Source organism: Manis javanica, chromosome 4 (genome assembly GCF_040802235.1).
Source record: "Manis javanica isolate MJ-LG chromosome 4, MJ_LKY, whole genome shotgun sequence".
Taxonomy (NCBI): Eukaryota; Metazoa; Chordata; class Mammalia; order Pholidota; family Manidae; genus Manis; species Manis javanica.
In genome coordinates this window covers 12,225,942-12,248,429 of record NC_133159.1, presented here as the reverse complement: position 1 = coordinate 12,248,429, position 22,488 = coordinate 12,225,942, and the positions used below count along the sequence as shown (strand labels likewise).

At 51.1% G+C, this 22,488-nt stretch overlaps 1 protein-coding gene across 2 annotated transcripts in view; it reads left to right on the top strand.

The window, feature by feature from the left end:
* Positions 1-21,838, top strand: part of PADI2 (peptidyl arginine deiminase 2) — a 42,347-nt gene extending 20,509 nt beyond the window's left edge. The window contains exons 5-16 of one of the 2 annotated variants that reach the window (XM_037000066.2): positions 1,177-1,294; positions 1,670-1,795; positions 6,822-7,000; positions 8,784-8,887; positions 9,166-9,277; positions 9,792-9,899; positions 12,366-12,517; positions 14,348-14,492; positions 15,251-15,344; positions 16,907-16,992; positions 18,105-18,233; positions 18,902-21,838. In XM_037000066.2, the coding sequence (XP_036855961.2) occupies positions 1,177-1,294; positions 1,670-1,795; positions 6,822-7,000; positions 8,784-8,887; positions 9,166-9,277; positions 9,792-9,899; positions 12,366-12,517; positions 14,348-14,492; positions 15,251-15,344; positions 16,907-16,992; positions 18,105-18,233; positions 18,902-19,135 (1,587 nt within the window). In that variant the 3' untranslated portion in view covers positions 19,136-21,838. Of the gene's footprint in view, positions 1-1,174; positions 1,295-1,669; positions 1,796-6,821; positions 7,001-8,783; positions 8,888-9,165; positions 9,278-9,791; positions 9,900-12,365; positions 12,518-14,347; positions 14,493-15,250; positions 15,345-16,906; positions 16,993-18,104; positions 18,234-18,901 lie in introns of both variants that reach the window. The other variant, XM_037000067.2, reaches the window with a different exon arrangement.
* Positions 21,839-22,488: the final 650 nt, after the last annotated feature.

The following is a 22,488-nucleotide window of genomic DNA, read 5'->3' as shown; positions in this document are numbered from 1 at the left end:
CAGCCTTGCACATATGTTCTTCATGTCCATGTCCAAACCACGTGACAATAGGCTCCATGGAGCCTCTGGGGCATCTGTCCTCCCCTGAGGAGCAGCCCCGGTGAAGTCACACAATCCCTGTGGTCATGGCCTTACCCAGACTTTCTCCATCTGGGCCAGTGACATTTCATATTTTCTTCACTCATCCCATAAATACTGTTAAAAGCCTTCTTATTCAGGACTGGGTCAGAAAGCACAAGAGGAGCACAGCTCCTGCCTTCAGGGAGCCCTCCGTCAAGTGGGACAGACCACATTAAGTAAAGAATGACATGGGTGGCCACAGTTGTCCCAAGTCCACCCCCCAGAAACGTGTACAGTGCCAGTAGCGTAAACCCAGGGAAGCTGCTCCAGTCTGAAGAATCAGAAAGAAGGGACAGTCGGTCCTGCTGCGAACAGGAGTGGAGTTGTCCTGGTGAAGGGAGCCAGGACAGCACTCCTGGCAGAGGGACCAGGTGGGCGAAGGCCTGAGAGCTGGGACGGAGTGGAAAGGTGGCTAGTCTCGGGGAACAGAGTGAGAGAGGGGGAAGGTGGAGGGCAACAGGTGGAGAGGTGGGCAGGTCTCCCCCAGGCTTGCAGGCCACAGTGAAGGATTGAGACTTAAAGCAGGAAGCCCCCTGACAGGACTTAGAGCAGGAAGGCAACATGGTCTGATTGGAGCTTGTTCTAATATCACTCTGGCTGCAGTGTAGAAAATGGATCGCCCTGCAGGCCCCATTTGGAGCACTCAGAGCATGTCTGGCCACAGCTGGGTGTCTGGCCATCCAGGCATCTCCCCTGAGCCCTTCGCAGAATGTCTGCCTGCTCATTTCCCTGGCCCCCTCTGTCTCCCTGCCTCCACGCTCCTCTAGGTGCAGGCACCCCAGACATGAGGCTCGTAACTGCCCTGCTCAACCCTCCTGTATGTGTCTCTGCCTCTGTGCCCCTCCTGCACTTGCCTTTGGTGCTTCTGCTGACCCCCTCCAGGCATCAGACGCGGGATTCACGTTTGCCCGGGCACGGCTGCCCCGGAGGTGGTGCCTGCTCTTTATCCTCATCCTCAGGCTATCTCTCTGGCCTCCTGTGGGGTCTGCACACCAGCTGGGGATATCTGCCAGGAGGCGGGACAGAGGGCACTGACCTCTCTTCCTGCCAATGTAGGCAACCTGGACCTGGGGCCCCGAGGGCCAGGGGGCCATCCTGCTGGTGAACTGTGACCAAGACACGCCCTGGTTGTCCAAGGAGGACTGCAGTGACCAGAAGGTCTACAGCAAGGAAGGTGCCACCGGGACCTGCATTTGGGGTTGGGGGCAAGGAGGAGCATGGGAATACTCATGGGTGGAGGGTGAGGCGGGGATGGTGGCCTCAAATATCCACCCTTGTTGAAAACAAAACTATCAACATAGTTCAGTTGGAACCATGTTTTTTAAGTGACATGTATGTAGAAGAAGAACTGGAAGGAAATTCCCGAAAGGTTATAGGAAGTCCTCTGTGGTGGTAAAGATGACAACCAGTTTTTATGTTTCTTTGTAGTTTCCATAATAAACATGTGTGGGGTTTCTCTGTCCTGATTAGAAAAGTAACCGCCATTTGTGAGCCACCATTCCAGCTGCAAATCTTTTAATTCTGTCCTCCTCCTGTGTCCACCCGCCAGACCTCAAGGACATGTCCCAAATGCTCCTGAGGACCAAAGGCCCGGACCGCCTTCCTGCCGGATATGAGATAGTTCTCTACATTTCCATGTCGGACTCGGACAAAGTGGGCGTCTTCTACGTGGAGAGTGAGTGACCCAGCCCAGCCCTTGGGCCATTCTGATCCATCCAGCGCTCACTGAGCTCCCCCTGCTGGGGCCCAGCTCTGCCCTCTGAGGTCCCCAGACCCCTCCTCTTAGCAGTCAGGTCCCCACAGGTACAGGTTACTGGAGAGAGCCAGGATTGCCCTCTTGGTAGTAGTACCGGGAGCGCCATTGTCCTGTGAAGTCAGGTGCATGGGATGAATCTCTTCCTCCCTCCAAGGAGCTGGGAGTGACGTGGGTTTATGTAGAACCCCGAGGCCCTTCTTGCCCATGAACCGGAGGAGAAAGGGTTTTTAAGGTCCGTCTTCCCTGGAGTCATGTCATCTTCAGGTTCCGTGAGGCAGGTACCCGGCTCCTCCAGGTGTTTTCAGCCCGTCTCAGATTTTCTGGAGCTGAGAATGCCTCTGACTTTTAAAGAGCCCCTGATGATGCTGTGGGCACCCGCAAGGAGCTGACCCCTTGCTCCTATTGACAATGACAGGCATCTGGGGCCCCCACTATGTAGGGAACGTGCTTGAACCCTGGAGCTAGTCCACATAGCTTCCTGCTCTGTCTCTGTTTTGTAAATGACTGTTGAGCCTCCTCAGTGCCAGGCACTGTTCTGCAATCACAGCCTGCCCCCCAGGAGGTGACAATCTAATAAAGAAGACATAAAAGGTAGCAAAATTGGGGGGGGGAACCCAGATAAGTAACAGAGAGAAGCAGGGGCAGAGGTGAGGCCCCACCAGCCAGGGTGCTCCAGAAAGGTCTCTCTGAGCAGGTAACATTTGAGCTGAGACCCCAGTCAACATTGAGGAGGAGCCAATCATTCCTGGGCTGAGGGAAGAGTGTTCTAAGTAGAGGGAACAGTATGTATAAAGCCCAGAGGAGGGAGCTGGCTTGTAGCATTGGAGGAGCAGAAAGAAGACCCAGGGTGGAGCAGGGGGAGGGGTGTTGGATTCAAGGTCAGCAAACTGGGCAGGGGCCAGGGCATGCAAAGAGGGCTTGGATTTTATTCTGAGTGAAGTGGAAAGCCATTAGAGGGTTTGAAGCAAAGGACTATTAAGATCTGATTTATGTATTCAAAAGCTCCATCAGCAAAATAGCTTTGCAATTGGCCATGATGCAGAGTAGAGGGCTTAGAATCTCCAGCGCAGCTCTGAGGCCCACCTCTGAACAGGCTCACTAGAACCAGCACAGTCAGCATGAGGAGTTGGTCCCGGGGCCCTGGACCCTCAGCTCAGGGAGTGATTTAGCCAGGACAGCAGCGGGGAGCTGCCATCTGAAGCCAGTTCTCCTTCTGACCCATCCTGGGCTCAGGCAGTGACCTCACACAGGTTGGAATGTCCCCCAAGACAGGCCGGCTCCACTGCCCCAGGGGCCAGAGATGTTGATATTTATCCCCACCAGGCCAGGGTTGCCACAGGGAATGGGGCTGCCAGCCAGGGCTGGAGTGGCACCAGCAGGACCTCCCCCTGGGCTTCTGGACCATGGTATCGAATTGTGAACATGACCTGTTGCTAGTAGATACCTGGACGTTATCTAGAGGGTTCTTTCTGTTGATAGGAGTGGATTGGTGTCTGGCCCTGCGATCACATCCCTCCCCCTCATTTGCCATCTGAGATGGGTCCTGAGCAGGCGAGGAAAAGAGGAATATCACCCTGGCACCTTGACACACCATTCCCCAGTGTCTCTTCTGGGCTGCCGTCCTGCAGGGGGGGAGGTACTGACACAACCATGATCCCAGAGTAGTCAGTTTCCCACAAAATGTGAACCCCTGGGTGAAGACTCTGCACACACTGAAGAACAGCGTGAAAATCATCAGGTGGCAGTTTCCTTTCCTTCCATGCAAACATTTTGGGGTTTTGTTAAAATCCGAGAGTACACCTGTGGATGAGAATGTGTTGTGTCACATGAATGTCATGTGTCACCTGTGTCCCCCAAGGGCAGGAGGCTTGGCTGGAGGCCAAAGGGCCCCGACAGGGAGCCCAGAGGGTTCAAATCCTGGATCTGGGCAGATCTACTCACTAACCCATGTCTTGGGTTCCTCATCTGTGATGTCACGTGGGGATGAGGGGCCTGACCGTCCCCACCAGGGATGAGGGGTAAATGAGGCACATGCTCCAGGCACTCAGCCTAGTAGCCAGCCAGGGACCACACTGGATAGATGGCGCTTGGTGGGATCATGAGTGTGATTATTAATTATAACCATTAATTAATAAACCAGACATCTCCAGCGCTGTTAGGAAGGCTCAGATGTCTGTATTCCAGCCTCAGATTCTGCCTCAGGATCCCAAAGTTGGGGCCTGACCTCTTCCTACAGGGATACAAGGACCACTTTGTCCCAGTTTGCCCAGAACTTTTCCTGGTTTTAGCTCTGAAAAACCCCTATCCTGGGAAACCCCTCAGTCCTGGGCAAACTAGGACATTTGGTCACACTATCAGGGAGCCTCCTTGGGAGGTGGAATGGCTCCAAAGTGCCCCAAAGTCTTATGCCAGACCATACCGGGTGCCAGCGGCGGAGCCAGTGCCTAGGCCAGTGCCTGGGGCGAAGGGGAGGTTAGGGTGACGGCAGCCCAGCCCAAGGCACGCGCACCGCTCAATAGAGGGGCATTGTTGATTTCTGCATGGAGAGCTGGTGGCGCTCAGGCGGGCCAGCACAGAGCCAGGGCTGGGGAAGGAGGCCCCTAGGAACAGTGGTTGGGTTGTTCCCACCAAGGAATCAATCCGCCTGGAGCTGGCCAAGCTACCAGAAAGAGAGATGCATGTAAATTACAGGCCATGGAGGGAGAAAACTGATGCCGTTTGGGAGGAATGTATACTTCCACCTGATCCAGCCCCCTGGCAGACCCCTCCCCTCCGCACACCTAGATGGAGCCCTGCCCCCTCCCAGCTGCCCAGAGCCCTGGGAAAGGTTTGGAGCTTTCTGCAAAGACAAGTCAGCTTCTAGGCCTGAGATCTCTCCCCTGAGCATCAGTTCAAGTTCAGCCTGGGGCATGTGAGGAAGGGAGGAAGAGAATTTTTTAATTGTGCAGATCTGTCTGGGTCTACTCAATGACTGGAACACGGGGCACACCTTTTTGTATCTGGGTGAGAAGGGCTTCGCCTTCTGTGTCAGCCTGTGATGAGTCCTTGAGACGTTCACCATCTGAGGCTGTCTGCTTCATTTCTTGGGCCCACCCAAGAGGAAGTGAGGGGAGGCATTATTCCTTTGTGTTCTGGTCATGAGCCATTCAGTGAAAAGGTCCTAAGTTTTGCAGTAAGGGGTGTGTTGACTTACCATGCACTGTCATAAAAGTAATATCAAGGGGTTCCATCAGTTATGTTACCAGTGGTTACCCATGGTTACAGAGCTTGTCTAAGTTACTGAGGCTGTGTCATTTTATGTTGCAGTGGCCTCATTTAACAGATGGGTAAATTGAGGCTCTGGGAGATTAAGTGAATTCTCTTTGAGGTTTCACTGCTCGTCAAGCCAGGGCAGTCTTTGAACCCTGGCCTCTCTGATTCTGGAAGTCATAACCACTAACGTTATGCCCTCCACGAGATATATAACTAGGGTCTTATTGAGCACATTCTCCTACATGAGGAGACATCCTGAGTCTAGGTCTCAGTGGTTCCTCCATTCAATCTGCAAGTTTTAATCAAGCACCCTGTTTCCGTCAGCCCTGTTCTGGTTATATGTTCTAACCCATGGGTGACTGGTCATTAACCATTACCATCATTGTTGACAATAGTGCTGAGCTGAGCCTGATTCTGCCCTTTCAGCTCTGCAGGGCATAAGGAAACTCCTTCTGGAACTACATAGGGTCCTACCTCCATGCCTTGCCAATGCAAGTATCTCCTCCTGGCACCCTGCCTCTGCTGCCCCGAAGGGCATCCCTCTGCTCCAGTGCTTGCCACCCTGCTTTCCTTCCCTTCCCCTCCTCACCCAGTAACCTGAAGGATCTCTCACCTCATAGCTCTGTTATGACACTTCCCACAACCGCATTTATCTGATCTGAGCACTGCCCTTAAAGTGCTGCAGTTTGACCATCTCTGTCTCCCCCAGAAGTCCTTGCCCGTGCTGGTCACAGCATAGTAATTCAGTACATGTGTTCTGAACTGGCCTGGAAATTCCCCCATTGGGAGTGGGTGGGAGCCACTGGTTCATTCGTAGACATTTATTAACACAACCAGCTGGGCCTATCTCTGTCCCCTCACAGGTGACGGTCTCTCAGGGCCAGCAACTAAACACTGAGATCACATCCATTTAGAAAGTTATGGGGAAGGACAGGGGGCCTCAGAAGCTCGAGAGCCCCTGGCTTGGTCTCGGGGCAGATGGCAGGGGTGGGGTCTGGGCACAATTCCCAGACGTGACACAGATCAAGGCCTAAAAGAAGAAGGGAGGCAACTGTTCCAAGCAGAAGGACAACACTGAGAAGAGCTGGGAGATTTCAGTGAGGCAGGAGTGCTGGAGAAACCTGCCTTTCCTCCCAGCCATGAAAATGTACAGCTAGAGACCCAGGCATGGGTCTTTATGCCAATATGGCTTCCATTATATAGAAGGGAATTTTTGGTACAAGTGGGCACATTAGTGTTATACTTACATAAAGGGGAGGGGAGCTTGGTATTCAAAATGAGACCTGAATTTGAGTCCCAGCCCAGCCACTTACTGGCTATATGACCTCAGACAAGCCATTTCTCCTTTCTGAGACTCGGTTTCCTCATCTGTAAAGTAGGAACAGTAATCCTTCCTCAACCCACTAGCTGCTCAGTTATCATTTGCTATCCTGTGTGCCATGCCTGGGAGAGTTAGCTCATTTCATAGACAAGGAAGCCAGAAGCCAGAAGTGGTCTGGTTCTGTGCCACACAGCTAGCACACAGCAGTGCTCGGACAGTGACCAGGCCACAGCCCTTCTGGTGGCATTTTTCTGCTTGTGCTTTTCTCTGTGTCTAAAGGACAAGCTACCCTTCTGTGTACCATCAGTGACCCACCACGCTGACCTCTTCCTGGTGGGGGTGGGGGCCTGATACTGGTCCTTTTTCCTTCAGACCCCTTTTTCGGCCAGCGTTATATCCACATTCTGGGCCGCAAGAAGCTCTACCATGTGGTCAAGTACACGGGTGGCTCTGCGGAGCTGATGTTCTTCGTGGAAGGTCTGCGTTTTCCCGACGAGGGCTTCTCAGGCCTGGTCTCCATCCACGTCAGCCTGCTGCAGTATATGGCTGAGGTGAGAGCCCCAGGCCTCCACCATGAGGGGCTGCCCCTGGGGGCTGGAAAGGGCTCCTTCCAGAGGGCCACTCCCAGGAGCCCCTGCTTGTCCCACCTCCCTCCAAGCACCCAGGGGGACTGAGGCTAGAGACCTAATGTCCCCCACTACCCACATGTATCTGCCCCACTACCCACATGTGACCTCTGAGCTGTGCTCCAGGGACCTGCCTCCTTACCGCACCTACTCCCCAGGATTCTCTACAGCTAAGGTTTTCTGACATCCACCAAGCCTGTCCCCGGTCCACCCTCCCCCCTGTAGTAGTATGGGCCTAGGCCTAAGGCACGGAGACCCAGTGGTTAGCGCAAGGTGCAAACTAGGCCACACATGTGAGGTTTATTGACTCCTGGTTCTTCGTTCCCCAGACTGACCCCTCATGCTAGCTGTAGGTTATATCAACTCTAATCACAGGCCAAACGCCAAATCCCAGTCCCAGGTCATGGTCCCACCCTGTAGCCAGCTGTCTCACCCACCTTTGCTCTTGCTTTGGAAAAACTAGACAAGAAAGAGTGCCTGCCTTAGAGGAGGCACCCCTTTCACTTAGGGTGTGTCCTGCCCACAAGGACCTCTCATGACAAAGACTGCAGTCCCAACACCTGCCTGCCTCTCCAGCCCACCCTACTTTGCTCAGATACAGAGAGGGACCTGGCTGCCCTCCCAGACACAGGCTTCCTCCCCATGCTCTTCCCTGGGCCACTCTGGGGCAGGACACAGCTGGCTCCTTAGAAGGTGAGCCGGGGTCTAGCTCAGACGTGTGAGAATGGGCTCTGGAGTCAGATGGCCCAAGAGTCAGGCCGCCCAGGTTCGAGCCCATGAGATGGTGGGCAAGTGAGTTCACATCTGGCACCTTCGTTTCTCCATCTGTAAAGCAGAGACAGCAAAAACTTCTGCTTTCTCGGGTGGTTGTGAGCATTCAAACTTGTAAGAACGCATTCACAAAGCACCCTCAAGCCCTTGGGAAGAGGAAAAGGCAGAGCCACAGGATAGGCGGGGAGGAGGCTTCTCCTGCTCCAATGTGCCTGGAGCAGCCTGGCCGTCACGGTCCCTCCGTCAGGCCCCTCCAGTGAGCACCAGGAGAAACTCGAAAGGCCAGACCAGCCGAGCCAGAGTCCTACCCCCACCCTCCCTCGCAAGGACAGGGGCTGGCTTCCTGTGGCTCTTCAAAGCCAGCCCCACAAATGAACCCTGGAACTGTATCTCATATTCCCTTAGGTTCCAGGCACGCTTCCTGGACCTTCCATTAAAGAGCAATCTGAACATAGCAAAATTTTCCCAAGCAACATTAAAGTGCTCACACGTAGAAAAGGGCAAGGTACCCAAAGCCAAAACCGAAGGGCCGGGCTGGCTCAGCCGTGACGTGGCCGATTTCAGGAAGAGAACTTTGATGGGACAGATCAGACAGTGATTAAAAGTATGGGCTCAGCAGCCAGACCATCTGGGTTTAATTCCAGGCTCCACCAGGTACTATTCGTGGAACCTTGGACAGCTACGTAACAGTTCTGTGACTTGGAGGTCTGTGACTCAGTTTCCCCATCTATAAAACAGGAATTATATAGTATATACCCCTGGGACTGTTGTAAGGCAGAAATGAAATGGTTCATGTAAAAATACTTATCCCAGAGCCTGGCACACAGTAAGCGCTCAATAAATGTACTATGGTATCAGTTTCACCCACTTTGGAAGGCAGGAGTGGAAAACACCCTGATGAGATTTTTGATGCCCTCCCCTTCTCTCCCATGCCTAGGAGATTCCCCTGACACCCATCTTCACTGACACCGTGAAATTCCGTATTGCTCCATGGATCATGACCCCCAACATCCTGCCCCCCGTGTCGGTGTTTGTGTGCTGGTAAGCAGTGGCCATGGCACAAAGGCAGTGAGGCAGAGTGACCTAAGCTGGGGCTTCGGGGCAAACAGACCTGAGTTCAGATCCTGGCTTGTCACTTACCAGCAGTGTGACTTTATGAGCAGCTAACACCATGTGAGTGGCTGAGTTTGCTTGGCCCTTGACTCCAGTGGCCTTTGCAAAGGTGACTGAACACCGATGTGGCTCATCTGCTCAGTGCAGCCCAAAGGTACCAGCTGCTATTGGTATCTTCTCACCCTTCCTCTTCCCTAACTTCTCAGCATGAAGGACAACTACCTGTTCCTGAAAGAGGTAAAGAACCTGGTAGAGAAAACCAACTATGAACTGAAGGTCTGCTTCCAGTACTTGAACCGAGGTGACCGCTGGATCCAGGTGAGGAAGCCCAGGCTGGGAAGGATGTGGCCCAGGGGTCAGGCAAGAAGAGCTGGCTTAATGTCAGTAGCCTGGCACCCAGCAGCTCCATGTATGGGAATTCTGCTGTCAGACCATACGTGCAGTGTGCACAGAGACTTAATGCATGAGGCAATTCACTGCAGTGCTGCTCGAAAAACAACCTAAATGTCCATCCATGGGGGACTGTGTGACCATATGATAGAACAGCCTTACCATGGAGTACTATAAAACAGCTAAAAAGAAGCCCATTTATAAATACAGAACACACTTCAAGTTAAGGTCTTACAGGAAAATAACAGAATATTATCAGTTATGTTTTTTAAAATGGAATTGATATGAGTATAGACATGCTTGGGATGTGCAGAGACAGAGGAAGGGTATGTAAAAAACCATTGCCATCATTTGCTTGTGGGGAGGAGAATTGGGGAGGTTGGCTGCTGTTCACTGGTGGCCCTGTAGGCTCATCTGACAGCTCTCCTTGGTGTCCTCAAAGGATGAAATCGAGTTTGGCTACATTGAGGCCCCCCACAAAGGCTTCCCTGTCGTACTGGACTCCCCCAGAGATGGGAACCTGAAGGACTTCCCAGTGAAGGAGCTCCTGGTAAGATGCCGAGGGCCGCCATAGGATGGAGGGGTGTGATCCTAGGGACTACTCCTACAGGGCAGAGTAGTCAGGAGACCTTGGCACCCTTGGCAAATTAGTTTGTTGCATAGGGCCTCTGTCTTCTCATCTGTAAAGTGGGTCAGTTGGGATAGTGATCTCAAAGGTCCTTCCTGCTCTATAACTGATACTTTCCCAAAATATGGTGATTTTTCTCTTGGGAAATAGGAAATAGGAGCGCTGAGTTCAGCCACTGTCCCACCTCCAGCTTACAACAAGTTTCAAAGAGGAAAATTATGGTTAAGTAATTGTCAAAAATCATGGTTCCAACTTCAAAGCTCATTAAAGCTGTGGTATTTAACTCCTGGGTTTATTTTAAAGTCATCTAACCATACACCCCCACCCCCAGTCTAGAGGCCATTGCCACCCCGTTTTATGTCCTCAACAATGGACTGAATCAAAGCAGACTGGAAATCAGTCCCTACCTTCCACCTGTAAGAGGCAGGGGGAGGCTTAGAGCATAAAACAGAGACCCAGAGTAGGTCAGAGGACTTCCCCAGGGTCATATGCAGGGCAGCCTCCCTATGAGATATCAGGGATGCTCAGAGGGGACCTGCTTCTTGAGACCATTCCCTAACCTAGTCCCCTCATCCCAGGGAGGTGGTAGAGCCAATGGTGTGAGTGCAAAGTTCTGAAATGTCAGAGGGACATGACCCTGAGTCCAGGTTCTACTCCTTAGCAGCAATATAACCTTGGGCAAACAGCTTAACCTTCTCAAGCTTCAGTTTACTCATCTGTCAAATGGGGGTAGAAACAGTATTCATAGCACAGGATTGTTGTGAAGATCGACAGCATTATATAAGGCATCCATGCCATGCCTGATACAATGACCATTAGCTGTTGCTGTAATTATCATGCCATGGCCCTGGACACTGTCCTTAGTGAGGGCTGTCTGCTTCCTCCAACACTGTGAAGGGTAGAGTTAAACTGGCCATTGGAAGGGTTGCCACAGGTATGAAAAACAAGGCCTCCCAGATCCTGCTCTCTCTTCCCAAGTCACCACCTGCCTTCAGTGCTCCAGGTTGGCCTGGTTCCAAGGCCCCAGGCTGCATTGTTCCTGGAGCCAAGCCTGGCTTTGTGCTTCGTGCCTGCCTGCCTGACTGATGCTGTAAAACCCCAGCTGCCCAGCCTCCAATAAATCTCATCTTGCCATCTGGGGCTCCCAGGCGAGAAAGCGCTAAGCTTTGGCCATCCACCACATTGGGCACGGCTAGTACTTGAGCCTCTCAGCTGGGCCAGGATAAGCCACATCTTCCCACTCCACGTTTTTTTCAAACAAGGTTTCTTGTCAGACAAGCTTAGTCTCAGCCCCAGTGCAAGCTTCCAAGCAAGGCTCCTACCTTTTTAACCAAAAAATCATTAAAGGAATCTTAAAATTCAAGGGGTCACTGGGGTTGTGTCATGTGGCAGCTCCAGTCTGTTGGAACTCTGTGCTAAGAAGGATTCTGAGCTCAGTGAACAAATCGGGTTGGTTGGGAATGAGTTGGGATGGCATCTACATTGTGTTTCTGCCACTCCTGAGTGTATTGGTCAGCTTTCACTAGGTAAGGCTGCAGTAACAAACAACCCCAAATCTCAGTGACTGACAACAGCAAAAGTCCATTTCTTGCTTAGACCCCATGTTGGTTGCCGGCTGTCTGTCTGCAGCTCTGCTTCCTCAGACCTTCCTCATTGTAAGGCCCAGACTGCAGGAGCTGCCCCAGTCTGGGAAATGCCATTCTCCTAACACAAAGAGGAAAGAAAGAGCAGGAAGGCATACACAGTGCATCTTATGGCTTCTGCTCTGAACTGGTACACGTCAATTCTGCTCACATTTCACTGGCCATAGACAGTCATATGACCAAGTCTGACGCTGGGCAGGGAAGTATATTCCTTCCACAGGGCAATAAGAAAAGGCACAAAACAATGGCTTGGGAAGCAACATTCTCTTACTGGGAAGGGGGTAGCAAGTCTCTGGGAACAATAATATAATCTACCAGGAGTCACCTAACCCAACACCTCTTTTACAGATGGGAAAGGGAGGGTCAGAGAAATTAAGAGATGAACAGGGATAAAATGAGGACTAATCCTAAAATCACTTGTGTTTGGGAAACAGACGCACACACAGAGACCCAGATACACACACACACACACACACACACACACACACACACACTCATACACATTCCTTTGCTCCTATTCATGCCCATGCTTACACCAATGTGCTCACAAGTTCAGCTGCCCCATGCCAGGCACCTGCTCTATGGTGGGAATGAGAAGACCACAGGCAACCAACCCTCCAAGAGGCTAAGTGTCCACAGTGCCAGACCAAAGGTGGAGAAAGAGTGGTCACAATTGGGTGGCTGGGTTGGGGCTAAGGACTTCTGGTGGCAGGAGACTAATGACGGGTGTGTGCCCCCTGCCCAGGGCCCAGATTTCGGCTATGTGACCCGGGAGCCTCTCTTTGAGCCTGTCACCAGCCTTGATTCCTTTGGGAACCTGGAAGTCAGTCCCCCAGTGACTGTGAATGGCAAGACATACCCCCTGGGCCGGATCCTCATCGGGAGCAGCTTTCCTCTGTAAGAGAAGCCAGGATGGGACTGGGGGCAGTGGGAGGGGAGGTTACGATTTCTCTTTACAAATAGCCCTGGATATTCACACATGAAGTGATTGGCTGGGAGCATTAACCCCTCCCATGACTCTCTGATAAGATAGACACTCTTAGAAATAAAATCAAGTTGGCCTTTACATCTTAGTATGAATTAGAATCTAATATAAAACTCAATAAGTAACTTTTTTCCCAAAATGGGAGGGTGAGATTATAAAACAGGTGGAGGAGGGATGAAGGAGCCCAGAGAAGAAATACTGAAAGAGGATGAGTGGGTGTGCACCAAATCCTCAGGGGTGCCTGTGCACAAAAGAGACTCTGCCCTAAAGCTTGAATCCTGGCTCCCTGGCCTGTCCACTACACCCTCACTCCCTCCCCAAGTGACTCACCTGTCCATGAAAAGGCAGATTCTTCCTTGGTCAGAGCAGTCACTGGGGGAAAATGAGTACTCTGGGTCCTCACTTCACAAAAGGGCTGCCAAGAACCTGCACATGAGATCAGCCAGGATTTGGACACCAAGTTTCTTTGGTGTCCACCACATGGGAAGCTCTACCTTCTGGAGGGAGGCCACTGGCACACACAGTGACCAATTGCCCTGTGCTCAGCAGTCACTCATCCATTAAGCATTTATTGCCCAAGCACCAGCCAAGTGCCAAGCCTTGTGTCAGACATGGGGTTCCAAACATGAAGCCCAGCTCCTCCTTCAAGGATATGGTGGAGATCAGACGTGAAACGGGGTGTTCAGTGATTGAAAGAATGATAGGGAGCCAGGGGAAACCAAGGAGGGGTCCTTTAACCCCTTGGAAAGTTCAGGGAGGGTTTCTTAGAGACAAATGTTTATTCTCTGTGCCAGGCATTGTTCTAGGCCCCCGAGATACAGTAGTAAGCAAAACAAGATCCCAGCTCTCGGGCAGTTTTCAATGAGGGGTTGGCGAAGTACAGAAAGTAACATGGAAGCAAGAAAATAAACTGGGTACTTCTGGGTGCTAATAAGCACAATGAAGAAGATAACATAGGATTACATGGCAGGGTGATGGGGCGAGGGCACTTTAGGTTCTTGGTTTTAAGGAGCTGCCTTTCAAATTGAGACTTGGGTGATGAGAAGGATGCAGCTATGGGAAGATCAGAGGGAAAGAGCACTGCATATAGAAGGAACAGCAAAGGCAAAGCCTTGGGGGTGGTAACAAGCTTAGCACGTGGTTGGAGCAAACAGAACAAGGAGAAAGGAAGGGAGATGAGGTAGAAGATTCAGGCAAGGGCCAGGGAGAGAGGAATTTATTGGCCATAGTAAAGACCTTGGGCTATATTCTAAGGGTAATGGGAAGATTGAGCACCTCAGGTAATCTAGAAGCCAGAAAGGGCTTCCTGGAGGAGGTGTCACTTGAACTGATTAAAGACTGAACTTAAGTAGAAGTTAATATATCAAAGAGGCACATGGGTTAGGGCAGATCCTGGAACCATGCCTGTGCCCTAGTCCCATCCAGCACTCCAGACAGGACCCCAGAACACAAGAGCTGGCCTCCTCACACCCAGACACCCTCTGGGGCTGAAGGCTGGGCTCCATGCCCTTTCCACAGGCCATGGCTACAGCTAACACGTCTTTCCCCCTTGGACTCAAACACCATCCTGCCTGTACTAGGGATTTTCAGCCCTAGGACTGTTTCCTTTTCTGTGACTTTTCTGCTGATGCCACTCTGGGTCTGGACTAAGTTCCAGTGGCTAAACTCCTGCAAGCCCTCTGGTGAGGCAGCCACAGTGGGCAACCTTCTGAAGAGCTGCCTCCTCCGCAACCCTGTCCCAGGTCCGGTGGCCGGAGGATGACCAAGGTGGTGCGCGACTTCCTGCAGGCCCAGCAGGTGCAGGCGCCCGTGGAGCTCTATTCTGACTGGCTGACCGTGGGTCACGTGGATGAGTTTATGACCTTCGTTCCCATCCCAGGCACAAAGGTGAGCTGGCCCCTGAGGCTGGAATAAATAGGGTAGTAGAGAAACCCATGGAGTACTAGCTCTAGCCAGCAGAAAGCAGGATCTAGAGGAAGTGGACCACCTAGAGGAAGAAGGAAGTAGGCTGAAGCTGGTTCACATATTGTCTGTGGTAGGTGAATTTTTAACCCAGTGTATCCCAAACCTTAGTATCTCAACATGTAATCACTATAAAAATTATTAATGAGAGATTTTACATTTGTTTTCATACTAAGTTCTTCAAAATCTGGTGTGTACTTTACTCTTAATAGCATATCTCAATTCAGACTAGCTGCAATTTAAGCATCCAATAATCACAGAGGCCTGGTGGCTACTGTATTGGCCATAATACTCTAGAGAGCAATGGGGTACAGGCTGGGGGCTCTGGAAAGGGCAAGAACTTCTTTCATTTTCTGAAGCGGAAGGAATGGCTGCAACTTTATACACTGGAAATTTTGTGCAAATTGTCTGGCCTCTTAGCAGCTTAGAGAAGCTCTTCCACTTTGTCCAAGGCCACTTATGACTCTGAGCTTTGACTCGATGTCATTGCTGAGGTGGGACAATTTCTGTATCAGGAAGGGTGAGCAATATTCTCATGAAACAGAGGAAGCCCTGCCTGGCAGCCTTTACTACTTGGCATGGGGAGGCTGGAGACGATCTGCCGACTCAGAGCAGGGGCTCCTTCAAGTGCTCCTTGGCCACTGTCCTCTGAGGACACTGTCCCACTGGACGGTCTCTCACAGGAATTCCGGATGCTCATGGCCAGCACTGCAGCCTGCTACAAGCTCTTCCGAGAGAAGCAGAAGGAAGGCCACGGGGAGGCCATCATGTTCAAAGGTGAGTACCCCTGGGGCCTTGGCGGGGAGCGAGTTGCTGAGCCCCCAGAGAGACCTCAAGAGGATGGGGCAAATGAGCACCGAGATGGTCCCTGAGCACCCAGCTCCACTTTCCTGGGCACCTGGACCACTCCAGGAATGTGAGGTCACCATGGTGGGAAGCAGCCCTGGCCTCTTGGGACCCTCGCTGTAGTCAGCTGGACCACGGAGTCGCCCACTGCTCCTCACTATCATCACGGGCTTCTTTGGAACTATGTATACTGTAAATGGCACCAGACGCAAAGGAGCATTCAATGGCGCAAAACTGATGTGCAGTCTGCATTCAAGGATCCTGTGTTTTAGAAAAGGAGGTAGAGAAGAATATACATGGTGCGGCTGAGGGACAGGAAGAAAAGTGGGAGTCGACAGACATGAGACACAGTCGGACATCACCACTGTCAGCCCCAGAGTGAGAAGTTATCTGCTTAATCCAGACATCCACAAACTGGGGCAGAGGTAGACTGAAATGAGGTTTGCTCTTAAATTAATCATGAGAAGAGGAAAAGCTGGTCAGGTGAATATAGTGAGACAAGTTAGAGAGACCCTGACAATTTCTTACACGTTTTTCTTAAATTACTTTGTGTCACTTTTCAGGTTGGTGTCTCCAACCTACCTGCTCCCAAAAGTCTGCGTTCCTAAGGCTGGTTGCTATTTACATACGTTACTATCCTCCAGACGCAAAAGCAGTGTTTCTGATCGTGAGTGGTGTCTAGGGCAGACAAGACCAATTTCAGACCACTGTCCTTTTCTAACCCCCACTGATGGGAAATTCTTTCTTAGATCAGCAAACATGAGTCTTGACTTTCTGTGGGCTTCTTTCTGTATTAAACATAACCCCAGAGCTACCTATAGGATATAGGAGCCATTATCTTTTTACAAATAAGCCCAAGTGGTGGTGCAGAGACTGCTCAGGTCCAAGGTACAACCCCAGTCTCTATGCCACTAACAGGTTACAAGACTAGGAGGTACAGTGGACCAGCAGACTATTCCCAGGTCAAGCAAAAAATAAAAAGAATTAACAGCTTAGGTTCTAGAATCAATCTGCTTGGTCTGCATACGGGCTCTGCCACCAGCTGCAAGACCTTGGACAAGTCCTATGACTTCTCTGTGCCCCAGTTTCCTCATCTTTAATGCTAGCAGCCACATCATAGAAATGTGAGGAAGATTCCTGACCTAACCCATGTGAAACATCTAGAAGAGCACCTGCCACATAGTAGGTGCTGCTCAGCCTTAGAAGCAGGCTCCAGGTGGCTATTTGTGCCACTCTACCCTCTGGCCAGAGAGAGAGCAAGACAGCCACCATCCCTTCCCTAGCTCAAGTGACATGGACAACCCTGGAGAAAGGAGTGTGTGCTGCACTCCTTGTGCAGAGGGGGCCTAGTTTCCCCCAGGGGTGCCCTCCTGTGCCCCAGCCCCAGCCCCTTCATCCTAGCAGTTAGCCTAGAAGCTGGGGACCCTGGCAGAGGGGAACACCCAGGCTGTCTACCTAAGGCTAGAATGTCCCCTGTCCTCTGACCCCCACAGGCTTGGGTGGGATGAGCAGCAAGCGAATCACCATCAACAAGATTCTGTCCAATGAAAGCCTCGTGCAGGAGAACCAGTACTTCCAGGTGAGGGGCGGGGGCTCACCCACTGCTCAAGGGCTGGGGCAGAGGACCTGGGGAGGGACGAGGCTGTGCCCAACGGCACCTCTCACATCCTTGGGGCTTCCATAGGGAATGGGCAAGGTGCAGGGCACATGACAGAGGGAAGGGCCTCGGTGAGCATTCAGTCCAGCCTCCCAGCTTTACTTCGGTGCTAAAGCTGCAGGTTAAATGGAGTGAAAAAGGTGGATGTGCAGGTCAGCAGAGGCTAGAAGCAGACAGGAGACCTGGAAAGGGAGGCATGTCAGGCAGTGCTGAGGAGTCAAGGGTTCTATAAGGCTAGATTCCATATAGTTTGGGGGAGACACACCCCTTTAAAATATGATAAAATATGATGAAAAACTGGCTCCCAGAAAAAATGCATATATGAACACATGCTCTGAATTTTTATTTGTTTAAGGGGATCAGAGATCCCTGAAGTTTCCTATCTATGTATGGATCCCACCTTCTAAGTTCCTAAATCTCAAAGGTTGTATCCAGAAGTAGAAACCAGTTAACAGAGCCATATTTACTTGAATTAAATATTTCCTTAGTTGCATGGGCATATTTCAAATTTTTTAAATTTAAAAAAAAAAAACAGGAAACTCAAACTGATTTAAATAAAATGGCATGATTGGCTCACATGAGTGGGAAGCCCAGCAGTAAATGGATTTCAGTCACAGGTTGATCAGGGCTCCAGCTCTATTTCTCTGCACTTCTTGGGCTCTACATGTGCCCTCATGGAAGGAGCATAGCTACAGTAGTTCAACGTCTCACATCCACCCAGGACACCATCCACAGAGAGGTCTTGTATGTCCCCAGCAATTAAATGAAAGTCTTACATTTCACTCTGTGCTAACCTGAACCAGTTACTGTGACCAGGGGAATTCCATACATTGATTGCCTTAATCCTGACTTACTACCCATCCCTGAGCCAATCACTGAGAGGTGGGGGCAAGGGCACACTAATTGGCTCTCTGTGACCATCTTCTTTCTTGTTCCCTTTATTACTACTGCTACTAAGCCCTGGGGAAGGGGCACTGCAGGCTGGCAGGGGCGTCCCCTCACTTGCCTGCCCTCCCTTCTTCCCCCTTGCCCAGCGCTGCCTAGACTGGAACCGTGACATCCTCAAGAAGGAGCTGGGGCTCACAGAGCAGGACATCATTGATCTGCCCGCTCTGTTCAAGATGGATGAGGACCGCCAGGCCAGAGCCTTCTTCCCAAACATGGTGAGGCATTCTGGATCCCCAAACTCATCCAGACCAATCAGAGGGCAGCTAGATGCTGAAGGACCTCTCGGCTGAGGCTGTCTGGTCAGAGGCCCAGGTCCCTGTTCTGGCCGAGCTTCTGTGTGGCCTCACCCACCCACCTCTCTGGGCCTCTTTCCTTCTTAGGGGTAATATGCTTATCCGAGCTGTCTCACTGGGGTCCTGAGAAATCCTTTGCCTTAGCACCTAGGAAGATGCTTTGCAAGTTAAATAGGCCTTTATGTACAGGAGGGATTCTTGTTATCATAAAGGAGAATCTTCCATGAGATAGAGGTTAGAACTCCCCACCACACAGATATATATATATATATATGCACACATACACACAAACACGCATGTTTCCACAAATACACACATTCGTGCTCATGCACACACTGATACATACCTATAAAGCCACATGCATGTACATACACATACATGCAGAGGCAGGGTTCCTGATTTTCCATGTCAGCTCTGCCATGTATGAGTTGCTTAACCCCTCTGTGCCTCGGTTTCCTCATCTGCAAAGTGGGGATAATCACAGTACCTACTTCATAGGCTTGTTGGGAGGGTTCATGGAGCTTCGAGCAGGGCCAGGTGCCTACTGGGTGCTTAGTGAACGGGAACTGGTGCCCCACCTCTCGCCACAGGTGAACATGATTGTCCTCAACAAGGACCTGGGCATCCCCAAGCCCTTCGGACCGCAGGTGGAGGAGGAGTGCTGCCTGGAGATGCACGTGCGCTCCCTGCTGGAGCCCCTGGGCCTCTGCTGCACCTTTGTCGATGACATCTCTGCCTACCACAAGTTTCTGGGGGAAGTCCACTGTGGCACCAACGTCCACAGGAAGCCCTTCACCTTCAAGTGGTGGCACATGGTGCCCTGACCTGCAGGGGTTGCTCTGTGCTGGCCTCAGCCTATCAGTAACCAGCGCTGTGGCTGGACCAGACCCTGTGGTTCTTACTATGATTGCAAAATGCCCTTTGGCAATAACCATCTGGAAATTTTGGGGGGAAAAGTTGATTACTTACAGGACCTTGAAATTACATGGCACACCTGGGGCCACACAGTGAGGTCATGGGAGAGAGTGTGCGCAGGGCTGGGTTTCCCCTTACTGGGGTCTAGGTTGGGGGCCTAGGGTTTCCAGGACTCGCTCTTTGTTAGTGAACTTAAAATGTAAGAACCAGAATTTAAAGCTAGGGAAGAGAAAAAACAAGCAGCCCGAATGATCATAGGTTGAAACCAATGAAGGGTTTTTAAACAAAGGGCCTTGCAGGGAGGGTGACTGTGCAGCCTACTCTTCTCTCTGGTTGTGTGGCTGGCAGTGTGCTTATTTGACATAGTGTCTTTGAAATGGGTGCCTCCATAATTGAAGCTTAAGTCAGGCACCTGCAATACAAAAAGAGGAAACCCAACTGTCAGGGCTGCACTACAGAGGCCTTGGCCTTCCATCCTTCCCTGCATCCTCCACACCCCTCCTGCACCCCCCGCCTGACTGGGCTGGGCAGCCCCAGGCAGGGATTTGGGATATCTGTGCCTCGCCATCCCTCAGAAGGGCCTCCATGTCCACTAAAGTCACCCCCAGCGAGTCTCAAATTTGTCCTTTTTGAAAACAGCTGGACATTTGGCCAGTGTCTGTACAACCCTGACATGAAAAACAAAACACAAAACCACGTACCCAAACCATTCCCCAAAGAACCCTTAGCTTCTTGTCTGAAACTGAAAGGGACAAAGGGGAGGAGGCTCGGATCGCCAGTCTGCCCTGTGCCCCGATGGTCAAGACAGCGTACCTTCAACTGCCATCACCACTGCAAATTCACCTCCCTTGGGGTGTCCAGGTGGCCACCTGCAGTGATCCATTCCTTACCAGCCTCTCTCAAACCCCTTGGCTTTCTCTCTGCAGTGTAGACACCAATGGCTAGCTTTCCCATTCCCGGAGGGTCCAATGATTTAGCTGAGAACCTTCCCTGGAAACAGATTTTATCAGAGAAGCCTTCTCATTCTCAAGATGCTCCTTATGCCTCCTCTTTCTCATGGACACAAGCTCTCCCACGTGCTTGGGGGTTTCTCCCCAGACCAGCATCCTCGTGGCCTGAGAGATCAGCATGTGCAGATGCCCCGAGGTCAGCCATATCCATCTTCCCTTGTCCAGTCCTCAGTTCTCTGGCCAGTCCCAGACCTCTCTCCTCTCACGACCTCCCCGGCATCTATTCCTGGTGCCTTCTCTCCAGGCAACTACAAAAGGACTTCTTCACCACCAGCCAGCCTCAGACCTTCCCCAGGATACAATTAAAGACCTACACCTCCTCCCCAGATAGGAGACCCAAAACATAAGGCCCCTTGCCTAGCCTCCAGCCTGACCAGCCAGTTCTGGGCCAACCACTGGCCTTAGAGATAGATTGATTATCCCACTGAAGTTCACCAGTGCCTTTGCTGAAGACCCTCTCATTTGGACGTACCCAGATTAATTCCCTGGCTCCAACTGAAAAGATTCCACTTCAACTAAAAAAAGTTCCTTTAGGGCCAGTTGTCAGGAGAATAAGTGAATTACAATTCCACTTGGAGGGTTAAAAAGAACCAATTTATAACTTGTGGAAAGGTTATAAATTTGTATTCTTGGGAGAACGGGATTTTCTTCTTGAATTATTTCATTCACTCATTCAACAAACATTTGTCATGTGCCTACAAAGTGCCAGTCACAGTGCTGGGCCCTGTGGATACATCAGGCAACTGGACCTGGTCCCTGCCTCATGGACCAGTCAGTTCCCAACATGCAATGCCCATGTTTAAATAGCCAGCATTTGCCCTTTCCATGTGTGCTCTTTAGAAAGGCCAATCTACTATCATTTGGAAATGCACAGGGCACAGAGCTTCCTGTAAGTCACTGTCCAGGGAAACAGGAGGAGGGAGGGTCTTCTTAAACGGTCTCCTTCCCATCTAGCTGGGCCAGTACCCAAGAGATCAGACCCCAGAGCCTTCAGAAGCCGTATCTGTCCCCCACTGCCAAAGCCCCAGATCTCTCCAACCCCAGAGCTGGAGACACCAAGTGCCTATTTGAGGGTGTTTATGTGGAGACTTATTTAGAGTTTATCATGTGTGTGTGTTTGGTTAATGTGGGTTTTTGGACTTGCTTTCATTTTTTTTCTAGTCTACTCAGAGGAAGTAAGCACCTCCCATGTAGAGATAATATGTGTTTATAGGTTTTTCTAAGGCTCTCCCCTTCAATAAATCAGTCATTTCTGAGGATCCTGGATCCCCCACAACTCAGACCCCCATTCCCATCTTGCTTGCCCACCCGTGTGACTACCTGCAATGTGGACATTCCCCACCCCATGGACTCGTTGCTCTTCTCCTCCCACCACCTTCTATAAATGTAGGCCTCGAATACACTTCTGTGTTGCAAAACTTGGCTAAGTTCCTGTTTCAATCTTTATTTTGAAATATGTAAGAGAGTGGGGATGTTATGAAGATGGCAAGAAGCAGGGCACAATTTCAACTTTCTGGACAAGAGGCCATGATTGAGATCAAAATATGTTTGGGGAAGAGCCTGGTTAAACTATAATAAAATAAATGGTCAGAGGGGAAGTCACATGGCTGTTGGTGTGATGCTCATTGCTGCTTCACGGACACGGCCTGGAGTGAAGCAGGCCTCCCAAGGGCCCTCTCCTGGTCCTGCAGCCCCTTCTCCTCTGGGCACAGGGTCAGGGTTCCCAGCAAAGATGTCTCAAGGCTTTGGAATCCCACACGCTCAATGGATGTGCTCAGTGGTGCTCAATGACCAGCACCAACGTCAAGACCAATATCCTCAGTGAAGTCTGACTATGTTTTCTGGTGGGACTCCCCAGAAACAGACCCTGAGATGAGCATTGGGAACCAGTGATTTATTAAGGAAGTGGCTCCAGGAAAAACCAGGAAGGGAGTAGAAGGAGCAAAACAAGGAAAGAGAAGAAGCCAAACAAGAATGTGATTTCAGGCGTAGTGTCAACCTGATTACTGGAGAGCTCTGGAGCCTAAGTTGGCAGCCCAGAGTTGTTCCATCTGGAGGCGGGGTTTTGTGCACCGGCACCAGTCATTGGCTATGGGACTTTGGCACTCTAAGTGGGCACCAGGGCACTAGAAGTCCACGGGCAAACATCTGAATAGGATCACAGTTAGAGTTATTAGCAGCAAAGTCACAGGAGCTGGGGAATAGGCTCATAGAATCAGAAAAGGATCTGAGCAGGGCACAAGAGTGTCCAC